At 60.5% G+C, this 21,919-nt stretch overlaps 7 protein-coding genes across 7 annotated transcripts in view; 2 read left to right on the top strand and 5 right to left on the bottom strand.

The window, feature by feature from the left end:
• Nucleotides 1–71: 71 nt before the first annotated feature.
• On the bottom strand, nt 72–2,926 carry GGTG_11495 (hypothetical protein; the record flags this gene model as incomplete). Its single annotated transcript, XM_009229386.1, has 3 exons — nt 72–414; nt 485–696; nt 767–2,926. The coding sequence occupies 3 exons, from the start codon at nt 2,924–2,926 to the stop codon at nt 72–74; spliced, it is 2,715 nt and encodes a 904-aa protein (XP_009227650.1).
• A 941-nt stretch (nt 2,927–3,867) lies between these two features.
• Nucleotides 3,868–5,505, bottom strand: GGTG_11494 (D-arabinono-1,4-lactone oxidase; the record flags this gene model as incomplete). The annotated part of the gene is made up of 1 exon (XM_009229385.1): nt 3,868–5,505. One exon carries the CDS (start codon nt 5,503–5,505, stop codon nt 3,868–3,870), a length of 1,638 nt encoding a protein of 545 aa, XP_009227649.1.
• Nucleotides 5,506–6,601: 1,096 nt separating this feature from the next.
• On the bottom strand, nt 6,602–9,486 carry GGTG_11493 (hypothetical protein; the record flags this gene model as incomplete). Its single annotated transcript, XM_009229384.1, has 4 exons — nt 6,602–7,013; nt 7,115–8,694; nt 8,791–9,084; nt 9,187–9,486. 4 exons carry the CDS (start codon nt 9,484–9,486, stop codon nt 6,740–6,742), a joined length of 2,448 nt encoding a protein of 815 aa, XP_009227648.1. The 3' UTR covers nt 6,602–6,739.
• Nucleotides 9,487–10,326: 840 nt separating this feature from the next.
• On the bottom strand, nt 10,327–12,385 carry GGTG_11492 (hypothetical protein). The gene is made up of 2 exons (XM_009229383.1): nt 11,596–12,385; nt 10,327–11,511 (listed from the first exon to the last, which is right to left on the bottom strand). The coding sequence occupies exons 1-2, from the start codon at nt 11,947–11,949 to the stop codon at nt 10,891–10,893; spliced, it is 975 nt and encodes a 324-aa protein (XP_009227647.1). The 5' UTR covers nt 11,950–12,385; the 3' UTR covers nt 10,327–10,890.
• A 1,093-nt stretch (nt 12,386–13,478) lies between these two features.
• Nucleotides 13,479–17,465, top strand: GGTG_11491 (Arg-6 protein). Its single transcript, XM_009229382.1, has 2 exons — nt 13,479–16,858; nt 16,934–17,465. The coding sequence occupies exons 1-2, from the start codon at nt 14,179–14,181 to the stop codon at nt 16,987–16,989; spliced, it is 2,736 nt and encodes a 911-aa protein (XP_009227646.1). The 5' UTR covers nt 13,479–14,178; the 3' UTR covers nt 16,990–17,465.
• Nucleotides 17,466–17,531: 66 nt separating this feature from the next.
• On the bottom strand, nt 17,532–19,560 carry GGTG_11490 (hypothetical protein). The gene is made up of 3 exons (XM_009229381.1): nt 19,071–19,560; nt 18,613–18,774; nt 17,532–18,528 (listed from the first exon to the last, which is right to left on the bottom strand). Exons 1-3 carry the CDS (start codon nt 19,200–19,202, stop codon nt 18,436–18,438), a joined length of 387 nt encoding a protein of 128 aa, XP_009227645.1. The 5' UTR covers nt 19,203–19,560; the 3' UTR covers nt 17,532–18,435.
• Nucleotides 19,561–20,252: 692 nt separating this feature from the next.
• The window catches only part of GGTG_11489 (hypothetical protein), a 3,038-nt gene continuing 1,371 nt past the window's right edge, over nt 20,253–21,919 (top strand). The window contains exon 1 of the mRNA XM_009229380.1: nt 20,253–21,889. Coding sequence (XP_009227644.1) covers nt 20,872–21,889 — 1,018 coding nt within the window. The 5' untranslated portion in view covers nt 20,253–20,871. The remainder of the gene's footprint in view (nt 21,890–21,919) is intronic.

Here is a 21,919-nt window from a genome sequence, read left to right as displayed (position 1 = left end):
TGGCCATTCCTCAGGACGCTGTTTAGGAGTGAAAGCGGAACACAAGCCTTCAGAAGTCAGAAACTTTGGTCTCACCACTCGCAGTTCGCGGCCATCTTGGCCTTGAAAGCCTCATGGCGGCGGGTCATGGCCTCCGTTTCCGGGTTCTCCCAAGGAGGCGGCTGCTGGGCATTGGGGGTCGCCTGTGTATTGTGTTGAGCCGGGACCGGGGCGCGCTGCTCGGTCGTTTGCTGAGAGGATCCATTGGGCGCGGCGACCGCGTCAGGAGTGGCCTTTGGGACGAACGGAGCCGGCTGGCTACGAACGGGCTTCGTTGTAGGGACGGCTTGCTGTCCACCGAGGCCGCTGTGGTTGTTTGTTCCATGAGGAGGCTGGGGCACAGCGCGCTCGCCAATGCCATGCTGCTGGGGATCACTGCGCGGACAGCGCGGTTAGCATGTGATTGAATATTGCTTGCCCAGAAAAACCGGAATCGGTAACATACGCAGGACGCGGCGACTGCGCCATGACACGAGGAGCCGTGTTCTCTTTCTGGGAAGGGCCCGGAGCCAGCTTATATCCGGAAGCCTCGGAGGTCGAAGCCTTGGTCTCCTTGCTCTGAGCCTGCAGGGTCAGCAGCGAGATGAGAGACTGCAGTGAGGCGGGATCAAGTCCTGCCAGGGCCGCACCGATGGCTTCGAGGCCTGGATTTCCGCTCTGGTGTATGATATGTTAGCAAGCTTGACGTGGATCATCCGTAGAAGTTGGGTGAGCTTCAAGAACTCACCTTAGACTCAAGATTGTCGCCGGATGTGACGGCAGGCTTCTCATCGTCGACCGGAGCGGCAGCTACAGTCGGCATGATAGTCGCAGCAGGCGCGTTCTGTTGCACATCTGTGGTATTCGGGTTGCCAGCCATGGTGGACATGTCCTGCTGGATAACTGTGGCGCTCGGGCTGCCAGTCATAGCACGAGTGCTCTGCTGCGCGTTGGAGAGAGTCGGAGACAGAGCCACAGCAGGGACTTGGTTCTGCGTTGGGACAAACGGAGCCGCGATCGGACTCGTGGCTGGAGATCCCTTCCGAGAGGCAACCGGAGATGCCGTCGGAGCGGGCCTCAGGGTCCGCTGGGAAGGAGCCTGAGAGGCCGCGTTGCTGGAAACAGTTCCAGGTGGCTTGGGCACGGCCGGAGGGGCAGTGACAGGCATACCTGCGGCAGCCGGACGCTGTGGATGCTGGATGGGGCGGGGGTTGGCGATGGAGGGCGCGAACTTCTTAGCCGCCGTGTTGTTAGGCTTCGAGACAGGGTCTGAGCCTGTGGCCAACCACTTGTCGTAAGCATCGACCAGCTGCGTGTTGCTGGTGATCGTCCAGCGCTGGATCTCGGAAAGGCGATCAATGAAGCATCCGATACCCTTCAAGGCGAACGCCCTGGCCTCGCCAAGCTCTCGCTGTGACGGTCCACCTGCGAGGTTATGATTATAGTACTTCGTGGTGATGGCAGAAGTAATGTAGTTGAGAGGCCGCCAGTACAACTGGTCGTGGAAGCTGTCACGCTGCTGGCCGACAGGAAGCGGCATCTTGGGCCAGTGTGGAATCATGGTGCCGAAGAGGGACATCCGGAAGGTTCCCACGGTTGTAATATCCGAATCTAGCTTCTGCTGCTCCTTCCAGTCCCAGTAGCGGCAGGTCTTGCCTTGGGGCCGCGGCAGAACGAAGAAGTCGACGATGGTGTCGGCGACAAGGTTCATGGAGCATCGCCACTCGAGGAGAGTGAAGATCTCGCGAGCACGCGCCTCGGTAGGAAACTTTGTCTGGAGGAACGAGGTCAAGGCAACCAAGCAGCGATCGCTCGTCGTCTGGGTCCACTCGCCAGGACAGCCCCGGAGCTCTTGCCGGACGAGGAATTTCAGATGGAGGCGCTGGGACTGGAGGGTGCCACCAAATGCGCCAGCCAAGAACTTGTAGCCGCTATCCGGGATAACAACGCCGGGCTCGGGGGCGTTCTCGACACGGTCCCACTTCTTGGCGAAGTAGTCGAGGCTGAGAGGACCCTTGCGCTTACCGATAGCCATGCTCCACTCGTCCTGGGAGGCATCGAAGTGGAAGGAATGGTCCTTGGCGAACGGCAGCATGTTGCGAATCATACAGTCGTGGATTCCAGTGTAGAGCTGCGAGTAGAGCTCTCCGCCGGGGCCCTGAGTTGTTGGGACCATGCCACAGGCCTCCTGCTCCTGGGTCCAGGACTTGAGGACCGACGTCGCAAAAGCGCCTCCACACTGCTTCGCCAAGAGGTTGTCCAGGGCCTCATCAGACAGTCCGGCGGCCTGCTTGGCGCCACCAGCGAAGGGCCGAATCTCCCACCCCGTCGTGAAGATGGCGGGAGTGATAACAGTGATGGGGATGTTGTAGTTCTTCAGCACACCGTCCAGCCAGGATTCCTTTCCCAGATATTTCGTGTTATCGAAGACATCGAGGCAGATATCCAGTTCGGGGCTGACCTCGCCGCAGATAATGACGATCAGGCAGTCGCCCTTCTCCTGAGCGAGCTTGGCCTGCTTGTCGAGCTCGGTCACGAAGGCGCCGAAGAGACCTGGGATGGTGCCGTCGACGCGGATGAAGGGAAGCGCCTCCTCGAGACCCTTGCGTTGACCGTTGATGACCTTTGAGTATTTTCCCTTTTCCAAGCTCATTAGGTGCTCGATGTCGACGAGCGAGAACCACGCCTGGTCGTCCTTGTTGCCCTCTCGATTGAAGGTCATCTTCCAGGCGAGGAAGTCCGCGACGTGGTAGCCAAGATCGGCCGGGCCTGCCAGCGCCGTGGGGACGGCGCAGAGGCCGACGATGTGCGGACGCGTGACGATGTCGGGAGGAGCATGGATCACGAACTTGAGCTTGCCCAAGATGGCCTGGTGGCCAGAGATGAAGGTGCCTTCGTTGGACGACATCTTGCAACGAGCTCGTGTCACGGAAGCGTGATGTCTAGGGAACACGATCGTTGGGTGGGTGGTTGGGTAGGTAGGCAGTGTCTTGCCTAGGAGGTGTAGGATCCCAGCGGGCAGGTAGATAGGTAGTGGTGGGATGAAGGACGGGTGGAGAGGGTGAGGAGATTCTAGAAGGAAGGTGGAAGCAAAGGAGTGCTAGTGCCCGGTATTTTCAAGCGTAGAGGAGGGGTGGTCCTCTGGGCGACGCAGATTTCCCGCCCGCGATGGCACACACAGACGCGGCGCCCGCGGGGTATGGAACGGGGAAGATTCTGAGAAGGCCGCGGAGGGAATGAAAATTGGAAGGGGAGTCTTTGATGACAGTGCTAAGCTTTGGGTAGCTGCAAAGGCAGTCACGAAGAGAATCTGCTGGGCTGCGGTTGTGTTCACCTAGGTTGCACCTGCCGTGGCAGAAAAACAAAGAGGGAAGCGGGCAGTTCTTGGTGCGGTGAGGGTTTTATACCCAAGCTCGGGCGGCAAAGAGTCTAAAAGAACTTTCTGTGCGTAGGCAACTGCAGAGCCGCACCCTGCTATCAGACTAGGGCGAGGGGAGAGCAAGGAAGGCCCCACCGGGCGAGGCTTGTGTGCAATATCAAACCCCGGCAGCAGGGCCATATACTACAGTCAGAGTTAGGATGTAGGCAGAACGGGCTGGCGCCTGCCGCTAGACTTGCTCAGACTCGAAATACAGCACACTTGCAAGTATTTAAGCCGTCTTCCAAGTCTTGATATGTCTATACTTGCTGCCGTTTCGAGTGTGGCTCTGATATCTGGTACGTAGCTGTCCAGAACTTGAACCACAAGTCGGTACCTTGCCCTGTGCCGGCCCTTCTCCCCCACTTTTGGTATCATATGGATATGTGTGACGCTGAAAGGATGTGTACCTCATAGCCAGAGCTCCAATATCACCTCTTCTCCCCGACTGTCCCTAAGACTCTTACACCATTGCTGTCGACAGCGCGCCTCTCTACCTCAACCTCCTCCAGCGCCAGCGGCTCCCCTTGGCCAAGAACGAAGCGGCGATGCCAGGCACCGACGAACATGCCGTCAGGGTCAGCACGGTCTCGCACCTCCCGCCACCGGCGCAGATGGTCACCGTATAAGCTCTCCATGTCGGCGAAGCGGAAGTTCTTGGCCCAGTGCGGGCGCCCGCCCAGGTCACGCATCAGCCACTCGAACGCCTCGTAGTACCGCGCCAGCGAGGGGGGATCCTGCAGGTACGGGCGGTAGAGGGTCGCGTTGAGGTACAGCGTCGGCCCGTCGGGCATGGTGGGGTCCAGCCAGGGGCGGCAGCCGCGCCCGGACCGGACGGACTCGTTCCTCGCATCCGACACGCGAACCTCGACGGGGGCGTGCACGTACAGGCCGTCGGTGGGGAAGGGGATCCTGTGCTCCACGTACCCTTGGTCGCCGGGCCGCAGCCGGTTGAGCCAGGCGCCCAGGCGCGCCAGGGCCTCGGGCCCGCGAGAGAGCGGCAGCGCCCACTCGTTGACGTACTGCGAGTACAGGCAGTCGAGGAGCAGCGCCTCGCGGCTGGGCTGCAGGCCCCTGGTGGTGGTGCCGTCGCGGAAGCCGAACTGCATTCCGAAGACGAAGCGCTCGACCCACGGCAGCACCCGCGGCACATACTGCGCCAGCCACAGCAGGTTGTGGTACACGTGGTAGCCCACGCGGCTGCTCAGCCAGCTCACCGGCAGGACGACCTGCTGGCCGCCCGCCCCTTCGCCCTCGCCCTTGCCCTCGGGCTCCGAGGCGCTCCAGACCACGGCGCGGCGGGTGTGGGGGAACCACCAGACGCGCACAAAGTGGGCCTGCGTCCAGAGGGTCGTGTCCCAGGCGCGCAGCATGGCGGCGTCCGAGTCGATGGTCTGGGTCCAGGCGAGGCTGAAGGCGGGCACGGCGCGGAAGGTGACCTCGGTGATGACGCCCAGGGCGCCGAGCGAGAGCAGGGCGGCGCGGAACAGGTCCGGGTCCTCGACGGGCGAGCACGAGCGGGTCTTGCCGTCGGCCAGGGTGATCTTGAGCGCGAGGACGTCGTCTGAGATGAGGCCGTGGCGCAGGCTGCTGCCGTGCGTGCCCGTCGAGATGACGCCCGCGACGGACTGGTCGTTGATGCTGCCCAGGTTGGGCATGGCCAGGCCGGCCCGGGCCAGCTCCTCGGCCAGGGCAAAGAGGCGGATGCCGCTCTGCATGACGACGACGCCCGCGGCGCGGTCCAGCGACAGCACCCGCGCGTGCCGGTCCAGGTTGACCAGCCACCCGGACGTGCACGTCAGGTCCGAGGGCGAGTGGCCGCACCCCACGAGCGAGACGCGCCGCCGCAGCCGCCGGGCCAGCGACACCACCTTCTCGATCTCGGCCTGCGACTCGGGCTGGATATACAGCTCCGGCAGCGACGCGAACGTCTTGGCCCACGTGTGGTGCAGGTGGCCTGCCCGCGCCCTGAACGGCACGCCGTCGGCCGCGTTCGCGTCCCTGATGACGCCCGCCACCCGCGAATCTAGCGTGCTCAGCGCATCCTCCAGGCCCTGAGGGTTGGCCATCGCTGCGCAAAGGGCGAGGCTCTCCAGAGCAACGCGGCTTCCTTTCGATACGGGGGTTATCGCTAGGCAAGGTGTTACCCTTAGGTAGAGAGATCTGGATCCCTTGGGTTTTCTCCCTCCAAATCCCACCGGGGGCGGGGACCTCGGCCCTAGTGTCGCGGACGGATTTCTATGATGGGTGTATCAAGGCTAGGAAAACCTTTACGTCGACAGCGCCTTTATCACCCTTATTTTTCGTCGGCTAACAGCGGGGATGATGGGACGACAGGGACAGTCAATGTTGGCATGTGGCATGATGGTGTCACTCATTTCCGGGTGAAAAATTCTCCGAGGAGGAACCGGAAATAGGGCTCATTGATATAGGTATCTACCTACTCAAGCGAGGAACCCATATTGTATGTTTCTCAAAGGTACCGTCGGCGTGACAGACTCCAATGGGCGTGAGATTTTGCCTCAAAGCATTATCGCATCATTTCCATTGCCTGATGCGCCTTTTTTTTTTCTTGCTCGCTTCGGGACTTCTGGGCCTGTCCTTTAGGCTTTTAGCAGCCCTGCAGTATCCACAAACCTGGGCGTAGACCCTGCAGCTCTGCGGGCGAACGGGCAGCCCAGCAGAGATCTCCCTGGCAGGGGGTGGGGGTTCCAGCGGTGATCCCTCGATGTGCCGGGGAGCGGCAAGATCGGAGGTTCGGACGTGGCCGCCCGGACTTTTCTTCGATCGACTGCTCCTTGATTCTGTGCCCAGATCGCAGCCCCAGCATAGCTCGAGATAGACACAGGGGTAATCTCTACACGGTAGATGAAAGCCCGCCCTGCTTAAGGGGTACGATACGTTGGCTAATGTCGGTCCCAGTTGTCCTTGGGTGAAGTGCAGACTTTTATTTGACAATAGTGAGATACAATTCCTCCCTACATCCGGGCAGCCGTCTCTAATGCCGAGGTTCCTATCCCACAGTCACCCAGCTTCGCTCACCGTCCACAAGAAGAAGGAGAAAAAGGAGTGGATATGACGCTTCTCAAATGTCGTGATGGTGGGGTTCGAATGACCAACCGCATGCATTGCCAGTCACCCACCTGCCGACAGCCTGACAAATCCAGAGACTCTAGCCGCACCCTGGGCCACCACCTAATTATACAGAAAGAGAACAAAAGACCAAAAGCAGCCCACACGCAGACCGGCCCGAAGACGCCCGCACCACCACAGCGGCCCTCGCGGACCGGGGCGAGACGGAGGCTACGACCACGACCCGGGCCCGAAGATGCCGCCGCGGGGGAGGCTCGACTTGATGGCCCTGGACGTCATGTCCAGGGTGCCGAGCGCCTCGGCGTTGCCGAACCACACCATGACGTCGGCCTGGGTCATGTGCAGGGCGAAGAAGATGACGACGGCGGCCACGGCCAGGCCGCAGTCGAGCGCCGCCGACGTCACGTAGTTGTAGCGCGCCCACCAGCCCGGGAAGCGCCGCTTGATGAAGTAGTTGAAGATTGTGCCCACGAGCGCCCAGCAGCTGTGTTTTTGTCGGTGGTGAGTAAAGAGCAACATATGATAAATAGGTAGGTAGCTTGGAGCAGCAGACAAGAGTGTGACAAGGCAGCAGCCCAGACTTACAGATACACATACACCGTCGCGGGCGGGATGAAGCCGGAGCCGCCAAAGAACACTGGCATGCTCACGTACCGCCACAGCGAGCGCGGGAAGCGGCGGGCGAGCAGCCAGGTGGCGAAGGGGGCCGCGGCGCCGAGGAGCCAGAACCACTGCAGCGACGCGTACAGGGCGCCCGGGCCGAACAGGCGACGCGGGCCGATGGCGCCCCAGACGACCGAGGCCGTAAAGGCCGAGCGCGCGCCGGGGCAGACGTAGCGGTTCCGGGGCGTCTCCTCGCACGCGCCGTCGATGGCCCCCAGCGCCCACGTCATGACCAGCACCTGCACCACGGCCGACCAGGCGGCCGCCACCAGCTGCGACCAGAAGAGCACGCGCGGCGGCACCTTCATGTAGTGGCCCAGCTTGAGCCCATGCGCGAACGACAAGGCCTGCGAAACGCACAGGTGGCTGTAGCTCTTGAACAGCATCACGGCCGCGGGGCGGCCCGGCAGCACGTAGCCGGCCAGGTATTGTGTGAAGACGCTCAGCCCTAGCTGGATGCCGGTGGCGGCCTGCACGACGCCGATGGGTACCGTCCATATCAGCGGCACGGCCACGCAGACGACGAAGCCCCACCACGGCAGGCTCGTAGGCCAGGCGCAGACGACGGCGAAGGAGGCGCCGGCCGTGATGACGAGCAGCGCCGCGTACCACCAGTCGTGGGCCTCGCGGAACTTTCTGTTCAGCCGCATGTGCACGTCGTCGTCCTCGCGCCGGGCCCCGTCTTTGAGGCGGGCCCAAAGGTCGCCCCCGTGGTAGAGCGCGACGTGCACGACCACGGCTGCCGTGGCCGCGAACGCGAGCCCGTACGAGAGCGCCGTCTGGGTCGAGAAGTAGAGTGGCGAGTAGGTGTGGTACTCGGCCTCGTCGAACTGCAGGTTTTTGTCCAGTACGAACGAGACCTCGTACGACCGGCCCGTGTTGTCGTAGGCGTCGGAGCTCTGCACCGGCATGTAGTCGGCGTACCAGTGGCCTGAGAAGTGCAGCCCCATCGAGGTGACAACAAAGAAGACGAGCACGCCGGCCGCCGTGTTGGCCACGGCGTGGAAGGGCGGGACCAGCGGCGACCCCAGGTAGCCCGCGACGACGGACCAGTCGAGCGTCACGGGCATCAGGCCGTAGCCGCTGAAGCCGCCAAAGAGCTTGTTGACGACGACGCTCTCGGGCCAGACCCACGTGATCCAACAGAACCACGTCAGGCCCTGGAAGACCCAGCCGGGGAGCCAGTGCCAGAGGAAGGCCGCCGCCGCGACTGCCAGGAGCCAGCGGTGCCGCCCCGCGGCCCAGCCGTCCGTCTCGGCCGGGTCCGAGGCCGAGCGGTCGTGCAGGCTGCCGATGAGCGAGGCGCCCACGAGCGCCGAGGGCCAGATGGCGGCCGCCGGCCACACGAGGAACCGGCGCGCGAGGCCGGCGAGCCCGAGGCCGAGGCACGCCGTCGTGGCGGCGAACAGCACCTGCCACACCATGTCGAGCGCCTGCCCGAAGAAGTGCTGCTGGGCCAGGATGACGTCGGTCGCGTAGAGCGTGCCGCCCCCGTACGCGGCCTGTGTGCAGTTCGACATCGGGACGTCAGCCATACCGTACTCCTTGGCAACATGAAAAAGAAAGGTTCAAGGGGTCTACCCAGCCGGCCGTCTTACATTAAACATTACTGTTATTACAGCGTGCTCCTTGAAGTTGAACCTCCCCGGCTTGAGGTTGAACTTCAGGCCCAGCACGTCGAACTGATGGTCCGGGAACACCAGATCCCAGAGCAGCCCGATGGGGTAGGCCACCAGCTGGATCAGGTACGTGTTGATGGTGACGCTCGGCGACCGCAGGGAGAAGACCACGTTGACCCCGGAGCCCAGGGTGCAGAGGAGCAGCCCTATGGTCCAGGCCCGGATTGTGTTTGCCGGCACGTCGATGTCGTGATTCCGCACAGCCGCTCGAACCTAGTCGGAGCAAAGGGCACCCTTGAGGCTTCAGCGGAAGATCATGACCCTTCAGTGTTCGCTACCCTTCTTCCCCTCCGCAGTAGGAGCACCCGCGCTTACCTCCTGATATGGCGAGTTGTCCTCGACGAGCACCTGCTCGATCTCGACGCCCTTCTCGGCGTTGCCGCTCGCCAGCACGGCGTCGACCTCCCGCAGCTCGTCGGCCGGCAGGTTCGGGTCCAGGCGGTGCGTCTTCTCGAACCGCCGCAGGACTGCGAGCGTCTCGTTACTGCTGCTACTGCTGCTGCTGCCGCTGCTGCTGCCTGTGGTCTCGCTCTCGGGCGGGCCCTCCGGCGAGGCCGCCCCGGGCGTGGCCCCGCCCGGCGGCTCGTGGTGTCGTCCACGGAAGCCGAACTCCATGTTCTCTCCTGTGCCACCCAGGCCGGCCGTGTGCGGACGCGTGAGGCGAGGTGAGGCTAGGCAGGTCCCGTCGAGGTCGTGGGTGGTCGTTGAGGGAGTGGGCCAGGTGCTTGCTCAGAACATCGTCCCCTTGGACATCCCCTGGTCACAAGCGCAGATAGATCGGGGCAGCGGAAGAGCCAGCGTTGTACAGGGTGCCGTAAGAGAAGGCGGGGGAGATGGGGGCAGAGGTAGACATGGTAGGGGCAGATAATATATATCCAGGCGGCCTAGCCGCATGGCATGCACTTTAAATATCAAGGATGAGTGGCTGCATTGCTACCATGCCATCAGAGCCCAGATAGGGGATTGGAACGGGAAGAAATGAGCGCGGCTTGGGGTGTGTTTGCCCAGCTGAGGCCGTCGTCCTCGGGGCGCACCACCCGCTTGGCACCTATCCCGTCCGGTCCAAGTCCTGTCCGTGCCAGAACGGGACTGCCGTCTCTCTAGGCGGGCGCGAGGAGGTGTGGGATGGGCCGGGCTGGACGTGCAGGGTGTATACAAGCACATGGTGGAGGGTGAAATACGTGGAGCGGCCTGAGTACTATTACTGAGTACATGGAGAGTGGCAAATTCTGCTCCCGGAGAGCAAGCGACAGGCTGGAAATACCATGTCCACTCCTTTCATCGCCTCAAGTTCATTCTTCTCATCCCGCGCATCACAACCGATTTCTTCGTTGCATGACTACCACTTCCTTCACTCTCCGATTCGAGCCAATGTCAGAGCAAACCCGTCGACATTTCTGCTCGGTGACGGCAAATACCCGATAATTTACCCAGATGAACATGCACACCGTCCCGGACCGGGCTTGTTTCTGGGACGGCTCCCACGAACAGGGGTTGGCGACCAATTACAGTCAAGTCTGGTTGATTTGACTAACAACCCCCGAGTACTTTGGGGTACGACGGGCAAGCCTGGCCATGCGGGGTGTGTTCGGAACGACGGAAACGGAAGCGCGATCAACAAATTTGTAGAACAAATCACAAATGAGCACAGCAATAATGTCTTGTAACAATCTAGTCAAACAGCAACAGCGGTGTCTTTGATACTATTCCCAACTCCGGAAATGCAGAGGCATCACAAAGTGTTGGCGTTGAGGGGTCTGCTGGATGGAATCGCCGCCGTCGTTACCAAATATTTGCCTACCTGCAAAGATCTCCTGTCAGTGAAAATGATTAACAACAAGCACTACACAGAGGGCCTGAATGTATCCTTACTATTTTTTCCGATTTTTTACTTGATTTTCTATTCGTTTCTCATACGAAGGCCGAAAGACGGAAAATGCTGCAAATACAGTGTTCTACTCGCAACCCATTTTTAAGCCCCAGGCTCTCCCACCCGACTAATTATCGTGAAAAAGATATCTAAGCACTGATCTTCTTCTTCAGAATGTCCTTGAGAGTGACGGCGTCGGCAGCGAACTTGCTGATGCCCTCACGCAGCTTCTCGACGGCCATCTGGTCTTCGTTGAAGTCGAACCGGAACAGGGCCTCATCCGAGATGTACGACTTCTCCTTGATGTCGAGAGAGGTGGCAGCGTCGGCATCCAGCTTCTTGGGGACGGCCTCCTCCGAGTTGAGGAGCTCCTCCAGCAGGTTGGGCGCGATGGTGAGGTAGTCGCAACCAGCGAGCTCGGTGATCTCGCCCGTGTTGCGGAACGAGGCACCCATGACGATGGTCTTGTAGCCGTACTTCTTGTAGTAGTTGAAGATGGACTTAACCGAGGCAACACCGGGGTCCTCCTCCTTGGCGTACTCCTTCTTGTTCGCGGCCTTGAACCAGTCAAGGATGCGGCCGACGAAGGGGCTGATGAGGAAGGCACCGGCCTCGGCGGCGGCGATGGCCTGGACGAGCGAGAACATGAGTGTCAGGTTGGTGTTGATGCCGTGGTCGTGCTGCAGGATCTCGGCAGCCTTGATGCCCTCCCAGGTGGACGCGATCTTGATCAGGACGCGATCCTTGGAGATGCCCTCCTTCTCGTAGAGCTATGGGGTGGAGGAATGTCCAGTGTCAGCAGTAAACTTGGGGATGCGAGATGGTGAGTAGGAGGACATGGAATGTGTTCTCACCTCGATGATGTGCAGGGCCTTGTTGACCGAGGCCTTGGTGTCGAAGGAGAAGCGGGCGTCGACCTCGGTGGAGACCTTGCCGGGGATGATCTTGAGAATCTCCTTGCCGAACTCGACGAGAAGGCGGTCCAGGGCGGCGTCGACCTGCTCATCGACGGAGCCGCCGTGTTTCTTGGCGTAGTCGACAGCCTGGTCGATCAGCTTCGCGTACTCGGCCTTCTTGGACGCGGCCAGGATGAGCGACGGGTTGGTGGTGGCATCCTGGGGCTTGTATTTGCCAATGGTGGCAAAGTCGCCCGAGTCGCTGACGACAACGGTGCCAGAGGCCTTGAGCTGCTCCAGAGCGCTAGGCATTGTGGATTTGGTTTCTGTTACGGGGTTGCAGGTGAGGCGGGCGGAAGTCGATGGCGATGGCGGTGGGATATGCCAGGTGTTTCCACCGCTGGCGGGTGGGTGGGCTGCTTCGTGGACTTATATACTGCGGGGTCAAAATCAATTTGGAGAAGCAGGCTCTGAGGTAATCGGCAACCACGGATGACGATTTCCCCACGTCGCCCATCCAGGGACCTCCTAGGGGGCTCCAGCCGCGGCAAGCCTCCGTGCGATCGCCTCAACAAACAACCCCCAACCGGCACCTGGCTCAAGGCCAACGGTTTGATAGCTAACGTGGAGCTAGTGCCAAATATCGTTTGTCGTCTTCCTACTTTCTTAACTTGAGCAGAGGATAAAAGACAAAACTAGAAAGTGACGGCTAAAATACCTCTTCTCAACCGCCGCCGTCTCGTTGACTTCGCTCGCCACGCCGAGCGACGCCGTGAGCCCCAGCAGAAGCCGGTTGGGGTGCATGGAAAGCCTGTGACGCCTGGGGCGCATGGTGGACTTATCTCCGCTACCGGCAACCATCACCTCGACGGCCTATTATGCTAGCCGTTTCTCCCACGCCCCGAGTCATCCGGTAAAATCGCTCAACTGGCTGGTGTGGACTCATGATGGGCTGCCCAACTCCTCGGCCTCAGTTTCCATGCGCAGTAGTTGCCACGCTCGCTCAGTAACAGCTCACTGCATCCGCGGAGACGGTTGATGTTGCTTTGTCCGAACCGAGGCGCCGCCATTACTAGTAAATCACCTCATGTCTGTCGCGTTGGCCCTGTCGCGCTGGCCCTGTCGCCAGCTCCCTGGCTTGAATTATATCTCACACTTTCCCTTCCTCCCGTCCCCGGTTTCTTTCCACACACCTTGGCTCCGCATCACATTGATATGTCCCCGCGCCCCGTCTTTTCGACGACACCCTCACACCCTCTCGACTAAGTGGTCAGCCTGTACCTTTCACCGCGACAATATCAGGCCTCCTCGAGGAGCCGGTCTGGTGGCGTAGCTCTGAACCGCTGACTCGAGCCGAGTGGCTGCTTGGCGTCAAACATTGCTCAGCACAGGTCCCAGGGATCACAACCCTTAGTATGGTGGATCCTGGTGGTACATCAGTTTGGCTTGGGTTTCCAAGGAAGAAAATGTATCTTGCATCCACCGCACTAGGGTTTGTGATCCCTGGGACCTGTACGGAGGTGTGAGGCTTAAATAATCTACAGTGGGGAGGTCACTCGTGAAGCGAGGGCAGGGGACAGGGTATGCACTAACCAATCGATTGAAACGCGTGCGGGCTGGTTCGAATTGGTGCACGGCCAGGTCTGTGATTGATTTTGAAAAAAAGGATTGTAGGCTAGGCCTTATTTTGGTAGGGGGCTGAACATGGGGTGCTACCTCGAGGGTGGCGATTTCTTTCGCCTCCGATCTCCGTACTCAATCCTGGTACGGTGGGGAAGCTGATGCTCAGTTGCAGGCGACGTCACCATGGTCCGCTTAGCCATTCGGCAGCATGGACTGAACCGTCATTGACCATGGCTGGGGGATTGGTTGTTTTGATTGGAAGTATTTTCAGGCGGTTTTTACACGGCCAAAATGTACTGCGTTCCAAACCGCGACAGCCTCACTAATGCAATGGCAGTCATAACCGACGTGCTTCCAGCTTCAAAGCGGCCTGTCTTTTTAGCCTGTTTTGGCGGGGGTATTCGACCCACCATTTGATGGTTCAGGACAGTGTCAGGGGAGGTACGCAAAGGCTAACGCAGGAGGACCAGTTGCCGGTTTCGGTGCTGGTTGCTCATGGAGTCACGAATTCCACATTAAATTTTTTCGTCCCCTCCAAGTCCAAGCCCAGGCATCCCAAACAGCGAGCCTGCGCAGAGCGTACCCGGGAGTATATCTCCTCCACCTCCGCCTCCTCGCCCTTGCGCCGCTTCTCCTTGCGCCCGGCACAAATACTTGATGGTACCGCAGGTGCGGTGCCCCTCCCTCGCCCGCCCCTGCCGTTGCGTGGACCGAGCTCCATCCTGCTAGGTCGAGCCCGAAGCGCGGCTTTTGGGAATTGCATCTCCTCTCTCCCGTCCGTCCTCGCAGTGCGCGGTGCTTGCAGTGCTTGTATTGCTTTCAATTGGCAGCTGAACGACCCCGAGTCCTCGTCTGCGGCCGCCGATTGCCTCTCCCCGACCGCCCTCCCCCTCAGCGACCGAGGACCCCCCGTGCAAAATGCTCCCCGCAGGTGCCCTCCGCGCCGGCGTGCGCCAATGCGTGCGAATCGGACACCTCCCCAAGCGGTCTCTGCCATCGTGCTCGCGAGCCCTGCCCCGACTGACGGCAGCCCTCGCCGCCCGCCGCTCCATATCGGCCTCGGCCCCCGCCCTGACCACGGACCTCAGCACCAGGGGAATAGTCGTCCAGGCTATCAGCAGCGTCGCCTCCAAGCGCGAAGTCCAGCAGTACCTGTCGCTCTTCACCTCGGTCGAGTCCCAGAAGTTCGCCGTCATCAAGGTCGGCGGCGCGATCCTCACCGACTACCTCGACGAGCTCTGCAAGGCCCTAGCCTTCCTCTACCAGGTCGGCCTCTACCCCGTCATCGTCCACGGTGCCGGGCCTCAGCTCAACAAGCTCCTGGAGGATGCTGGCGTCGAGCCCCAGTTCGAGGAGGGCATCCGCGTTACCGACGCCAAGACCCTGGCTATAGCTCGTCAGCTCTTCCTCGAGGAGAACCTCAATTTCACCAAGAGGCTGGAGGAGTTTGGCGTTAATGTTCGCCCTGCTACCGCCGGTGTCTTCTACGCCGACTACCTGGACAAGGAGAAGTGGGGCTTCGTTGGCAAGATCACAAAAGTCAACACCGACATCATCGAGGGTGCTATTAACCGCCGATGTCTGCCCGTCTTGACCTCGCTGGCCTGGACCCCTGAGGGGCAGCTGCTCAACGTCAACGCCGATGTCGCAGCCGCCGAGCTGGCCAGAGCTCTCGAGCCCCTGAAGGTCGTCTATCTCTCCGAGAAGGGCGGTCTCTTCAACGGCGAGAAGGACAAGATCTCGGCCATCAACCTAGACGAAGAGTTCGACTGGTACATGTCGCAGGAGTGGTGCAAGTACGGCACTCGTCTTAAGATCAAGGAGATCAAGGAGCTGCTCGACACTCTGCCGCGCACATCAAGCGTTGCCATCATCCACCCACAGGACCTCCAGAAGGAGCTCTTCACCGACTCCGGCGCCGGGACCCTGATCCGCCGCGGCAGTAAGCTTGCCACGGCTACCTCCCTTTCCGATTTCAGCGATCTCGCGAAGCTCAAGGAGGTCCTCGGGAGGGACCGCGAAGGTCCTGATGCCGCAGAGTCGGTCGACACTTACATCGAGTTCATGAAGGAGAACTCCTTCAAGGCCTACTACGACGACCTCACGAGCGTCCTGGCAGTCACCCTGCCTGCAACTGAGCAGGGAGGCCCTGCCAAGCTCGTGACGCTTACAATGACCGCCTCGGGCTTCTTCACCAACGTGGCCGACAACATCATGGCTGCTATCAAGAAGGACTTCCCCAAGCTCGTGTGGACCGTCAGCGAGGACGACGAGAACCTGTCGTGGTTTTTCGACAAGGCAGACGGCAGCATGTCCAAAAACGGCACAGTGCTCTTCTGGTCCGGCCTTGACGTTACCGAGAGCACCAATGTCATGCGGGACTTCGACACCAACGGGGCCGCGATTCTTTACAACAGCTACATGCAGCCGGGAGCTGCTGAAAAGCTGGCCACGTCGGGCGCAAGCAAGAGCCCGGTCGCCAAGCAGGCCAGGGGCTATCACACGTTGGCGCGCCGGCCGGTTATCACGGCATCGCGCTTGAGCCAGATGAACAGGGGACTGGGAAGGGCGTACTCAACGGCGGCAGCCAGCGAGGCTCGGATGCCCATGGGCTACCCCACTGGCCGCGGATACGCCACCACTACAAACCCCAACCCTCCGCTTGGCAAGAAGAACGCTTCAAACAGCGCGACGGCCAAGGTTGCTCTGATCGGCGCGCGAGGCTACACCGGACAGGCGCTCATTACGCTCCTCAACTCGCACCCCCACATGGAGCTGTCGCACGTCAGCTCTAGGGAGCTCGCCGGGCAGAAGCTCCAGGGCTACACCAAGAGCGACATCACGTACGAGAACCTCAGCCCCGAGGACATGACAGAGATGGAGAAGCGGGGCGAGGTGGACTGCTGGGTGATGGCGCTGCCCAACGGCGTGTGCCAGCCTTACGTGGAGGCCATCTACAAGGGCCGCCAGGAGACGGCAAGCGCTAGCGTAATTGTAGACCTGTCGGCCGACTACCGATTTGATGACAGGTGGACGTATGGCCTGCCCGAGCTGACGTCGCGCGAGGCCATCCGGAACGCGAAGCAGATCTCCAACCCCGGCTGCTACGCTACCGGCGCGCAGCTCGCCATCTCGCCGCTTCTGAAGCACCTGGGCGGTCAGGCGTGGATCTCGGGCGTGTCGGGCTACTCGGGGGCGGGCACCAAGCCGTCGCGCAAGAACGACACGACGTTCCTAGAGGGCAACATGCTGCCGTACAGCCTAACGGACCACATGCACGAGCGTGAGATCAGCAGGCGGCTGGGCACCGAGGTGGCCTTTGTGCCGCATGTGGCTTCCTGGTTCTCGGGCATCCAGCTCACCATCGGCATCCCGCTGCGCCACGAGATGAACTCGCGCGACATCAGGCACATCTACCAGGACCGGTACGCGGGCGAGCGACTGGTCAAGATCATCGGCGAGGCACCTTTTGTCAAGGACATTGCCAACAAGCACGGCGTCGAGATTGGCGGCTTCCAGGTGCACTCGTCTGGTCGGCGCGTTGTCGTGTGCGCCACCATCGACAACCTGCTTAAGGGGGCGGCGACCCAATGCCTACGTGAGTCTACCCCTATGATCCCACCGCTAGCAATAAAAACGCAACTGTTGAGCTGACCACCCATGATCATGACAGAAAACATGAACTTGTCGCTTGGGTATGCCGAGTACGACGGTATCCCTGTCATGTGATGAACGTATGAACCCGTATGAAGATTTTTTACTCGACACGGCCTAGAGTACCTCGACGTACGCGTCTACGCAGTTCCCATCATTCTATTAGAAGACGGCAGTAGATCCATTCCGGCGCAGGCAGAATACCGGGGAGTCAAGGTGTTCAAAAACACCACAAAAATCACGGAGGGCGTCGCTTTTGTTGTTCAATATTCTTATTTTACCCTTTTTCTGGGATAGGCCTGGGGAGGTTTTGGTATATAAGTATATTCTTGTGCTCCTGCGTTGCCTGCCCGCCGCGTTCCTGGCTTCTTCATTGATTAGTTCCTGGTGTCTGGTTTCGATGCACGCCCATTGGTTGCTTTCCCTCTTGGGGGACGAATGTCATATCGGCATGTTTGTAAAATAGCGAGGCTCATCATACTTCTGATTACGCAGTATCTTTGGGATGACCTTTTGGTGGCAAAATGCCTCTCGGCGGTGACGCAGCGCAGATGACGACGAAAGGATGCTCCCTTCAAGATCAAATGCGAATCAAAACATCACATTAACCAAAACCTCTTTCTCGGGAGCCACGGATCGTGTTCCTTGCACTCGTCCGGCTTTTGGGATTCCACATTTCCAATGTGCCCGGGGGTTCCGAAGTTAGGGGCTGGGTTCTTTGAGCATAGAAGATGCTGGCTCAGCTGTCTTCCTCGTCGTGAGCTTAGCTATCTAGCATTACATTCATCTCGGCCTCGTCATGCTCGGTGTATGCCATCACACTTCCATGTGTCTCTCTTTGTTTCCTGCATCCGCCGGTTTCCTTGTCCATGCGACGACGTGCGCCGTACCGACTGCGGCATTCCGTACTACGAAATAATCTTGGTTGGCGACGTGGATGCTCGGCCGGTCCCTTCATCAAATGTCACAGGTATACAATGGAGATATGAAGGGGCTGTAATTGGCAGTTCAAGTCGCGTTCAATCAGCTTTGTGTTCCCTCCCAGGATAGCCGATGGGGGACACGAGCCGGGCCGGGACCCGTCGGCCGAGAACCCAGAATCCAAAAAAAATAAAAAAAAATGATGCTATCAATTCTTTCCAAATGTTCTCGTCCAAGAGCTTGGGTATTGCCCCCTCGAAAGCCCGCGAGGGCGTCCCTGCCGAGGGAGTGCGGAGGATGGTGTTGCACGGGAAAACAAACACGCCCACACGGAACCCATCATCGTCCGCTCTCGTTGCTGCGTCGTAAAAACCCATTCATTACCCGACGTGGGAGGCAGGATATTCGGGGCGCTGGAAAACAAGCCCGCAAAAAAAAAAGAAGCAAAAAAAGCCGACGTAAGACAAGAAAGTCGTTGGGAGGGAAAGGGAAAGAAGAAAAAACGCCGCGCCATTCCAGTGTCCGTTCGTACATACAAATGCGTCAAAATCTTGTCTTCTCATCTGTGGCTCGTTTGCATACTGGGTGGGACCGGGGGCTTTAGCCGCTCTTGAAGTGCAGCGCAATGGGGAGGATGATGATCAGAAGCAGAATGATGATGCCGACGATGATGCAGACGCGCATCTTCATGTCCTAGTTTGCGCAAAAGGAGACAGGGTTAGCGATTTCAAGACGGGATGGCAGGCTGGGTTTGTGTTGAATCAGAGAAAAGCTTACCTTCCACCACATCTGCTTGCGGACCCTGTTGGCGCCACGGCGGAAGCCCTGGGCGGACTGGGCGAGATTGTCCGTCTTGTCTTGCAGGACGTCGAGGCGCTCGCCACGCTGGGCGACCGAGTTGATATTGTCTCTCATCACGCCGACGGTGTCATCGATTTGCTATTGGTGACAGGGACGCAATGGTTAGCCACGGTTTGCTCCCTGACCGGCCCCGTTCTCCGCCCTTGCCCATCGCTGGTCCAGCGCCAATTCGTCTTTTTAGACAAGCACACGGCCGACAGCACTGCGCTCGAGGATGATGCGACAAGTCTGTTAGGAAGCTGGCGCTCCCGCTCGCAGAATTCTTGTCGGGGTCGACCGCGGACTTCCGAACGATGGCCAAAACCAAGATTGCGTCGGGCGGTTTGACGTCGGCGCTGCTGCGCTGCTGTTTGGTGCTCATCTCAATGACTTACGCTTTGGAGCGCCTGCGTCCTAGCATTGCCTCCAGCACCAGCTCCAGCTCCGGCACCGGCACCGGCGCCGCCGCGGGCGCCGCCCTGCTGGCCGTTGGGGATGTAGGGGTCGTAAGGAGCGTCCTCAGGCATGGTGGCGGTGGTGTGTTGGTTTCTTTGGCGGGAGCGCCTGTTTAGAGCGAGCGATGCGTTTATTCGCCCGCGGCTTGTCGATGAGCGGCTTCTTTTGATAGAAACTGCGGATGCGAAAGGGAAAAAAAAAGAAGTCGAGCGAGCGACGGCGACGACGGCTTCGTGGGTTTGCGATCTGGCTCGCAGATGTGCAGAGAGGGGGGAGGAGGTGTAGGTGGTAGGTGGTGATTGAAGTGAGAGGAGGAGACAATGGCCCCCGAAACAGAAAACGGGCCAGCGCCTGGAAAATACAGAACCCACTTGGCGGCGGCACTGCTCTGGCGGCGGCACCCTGTGCGTTGAGGTGGCACTGGACTTCTTGGAGCGAGAGGCGCTGCGACTTGGCCCAGGCCAGAGAGAGGCGGCCCCACCCCAACCTCACGGTTCCCAGTCAATGCATGCGAGAGAGCCTGGGCTGCTGTTAACGGGCGACCGAGGCTGCTGGGCGGGGCGCCCTACACAGCCCAGGTCGCCACCTAACAGCGGACCTCCCCTGTCCCAGCCGTTGACTTGGATACGAGCCACAAAACGATGGCCCAGCAACATCCTACGAACCAGTTTGGCTTGTCGTCATGGCTGTCAATTACAATCGGGCCAAAGAGCGAACAGCGCTCGGCAGGACGCAGCGCAACACTGCTACACACGGGCTCTCCGGCCTGATCTTTTGGCGGATTTGTGTATTCTGTGTATCTTGCGCCTTGGTTTGTCCGTGGCCTTTTGTTTCAATGCTCCTGCCTGCTGCTGCAAAGCCGACGCGGCTCGACAGCCTCCGCTGGGTGGCGGGTACAGCACTGTACCTAGCTGGTGGTGGACTGACTTCCTAGAACAGGCAGCTGTGGTTTAGCCCCTCGCTTCCCGAAAAGCGGGATTCAATAGACGCCTGGCGCCATGACGAGGCCCGCGTGGCTGGAGTCGGAGCCTGCGGGGCTTTCGTGGTTGGCTGCCTTGGGTGCTTGGGGTTCCAGAGGTTGGCGGTTGAAGGTGGTGTTTCTCCCACTCGATTGCATGCTTGTGCCATTCAATCCATTCTGTCTGATTCTGTCGCTCCTCAGACGCAGACTCAGGGGAACCAGCCAATGAATCGGTCCAGGGGCCTCTGCCTTTTGACACTAGACCGAGTTGTTCCAGGTTCCATGTCGGTTTCATGACTTTGCCAACGAATAACCGTGCAGTGGCTATTGAGAGCAAAAACGACAGCTGCCAAAAAGTATCCACGCGCTCAGGTGCATCAACGGGTGCAGCATGCGCTTGATATGCAGCAGATGCATTTAGGCTCTAGGCAGGCGAGAAGGCTTCATTCAGCGTGGTTGGCATAGCGCATCACGTGCTGTGGCAATTGTGCTGTGGCAATTGCAGGATTCGAGACGGCGGGATCTCGTGACTTTCCCGCTGGCCAAGCGCAGGGGGCACGGTGCCCGCCGGACTGGCGGCCAGTGGCGGGCAAAGGCGGCGCCCCACGCGACGAAATTTCCAGTTCAGGTCGGCCGCCCTCGTCGGAGCCTCTCCGGTGCGTCGGATTGCCAACCCTTGATGTGTGGACGGTCATCCGTAGGTACCTACCTAGATATAATACACACCGAACGACCTCCAAAGCACCGCCGCTGCCAGGCCCCGAGGCCCCTCTCCCACCATGGCATCAGCACTCCCCTCCACGCTCCGCCGCTCCGCCGTCGGCTCGCTCCGGCGGTGCCTCGCCGCCCCATCTGTCGGCTCCGAAAGGCCATACGCAACCACCGTCTCCTCTCCAGGGGCCAGCACAGGCACAAACGCGAGCAGTAGGGACAGCAGCAGCGAGTCCGCCGCCACACTAGCACCAACAACAGACCCCGCCGCCCCCCGGCCGACGTACTTCAAGGACACGACCGTCGCGCCCTTCTCCGACTTTGTCAGCTCCGCCGCCCCGCTGTCGCCGAGCGAGGCCTACACCCTCCGCACCGCCGAGGTCGGCCCGGCCGGCCGGCGCCGCACCATCACGCGGCTGCCCGAGTGGCTCAAGACGCCGCTCCCCAACCCGGGCAGCAACGACAACTTCCGCAGCATCAAGGCCGACCTGCGCGGCCTGGGCCTGCACACGGTGTGCGAGGAGGCGCGCTGCCCCAACATCACCGAGTGCTGGGGCGGCTCCTCCAAGGCGGCCGCCACGGCCACCATCATGCTCATGGGCGACACGTGCACGCGCGGCTGCCGCTTCTGCAGCGTCAAGACCAACCGCAACCCGGCGCCCCTCGACCCGCACGAGCCCGAGCACGTGGCCGAGGCCCTGGCCCGCTGGGGGCTGGGCTACGTCGTGCTCACGAGCGTCGACCGCGACGACCTGGCCGACGGCGGCGCCCGCCACTTTGCCGAGACGATCCGCAAGATCAAGGCCAAGAAGCCGACGCTGCTCGTCGAGGCCCTCACGGGCGACTTCGCCGGCGACCATGACATGGCCCGCCTCGTCGCCGACAGCGGCCTCGACGTCTACGCCCACAACATGGAGACGGTCGAGGGCCTGACCCCCTACGTCCGCGACCGCCGCGCCACCTTCCGCCGCAGCCTGGCCCTGCTCGAGGACATAAAGAAGTACAAGGGCGACGACGTCATCACCAAGACGAGCCTGATGTTGGGGCTCGGCGAGCAGGAGGAGGAGGTCTGGGACACGCTCAGGGGTATGTTGTATTCTACTCTCTCTCTCTCTC

This window comes from Gaeumannomyces tritici (assembly GCF_000145635.1).
Source record: "Gaeumannomyces tritici R3-111a-1 unplaced genomic scaffold supercont2.7, whole genome shotgun sequence".
NCBI lineage: Eukaryota > Fungi > Ascomycota > Sordariomycetes > Magnaporthales > Magnaporthaceae > Gaeumannomyces > Gaeumannomyces tritici.
The sequence above is the reverse complement of the archived record's forward strand: the minus strand, read 5'-3'. Positions and strand labels throughout refer to the sequence as shown.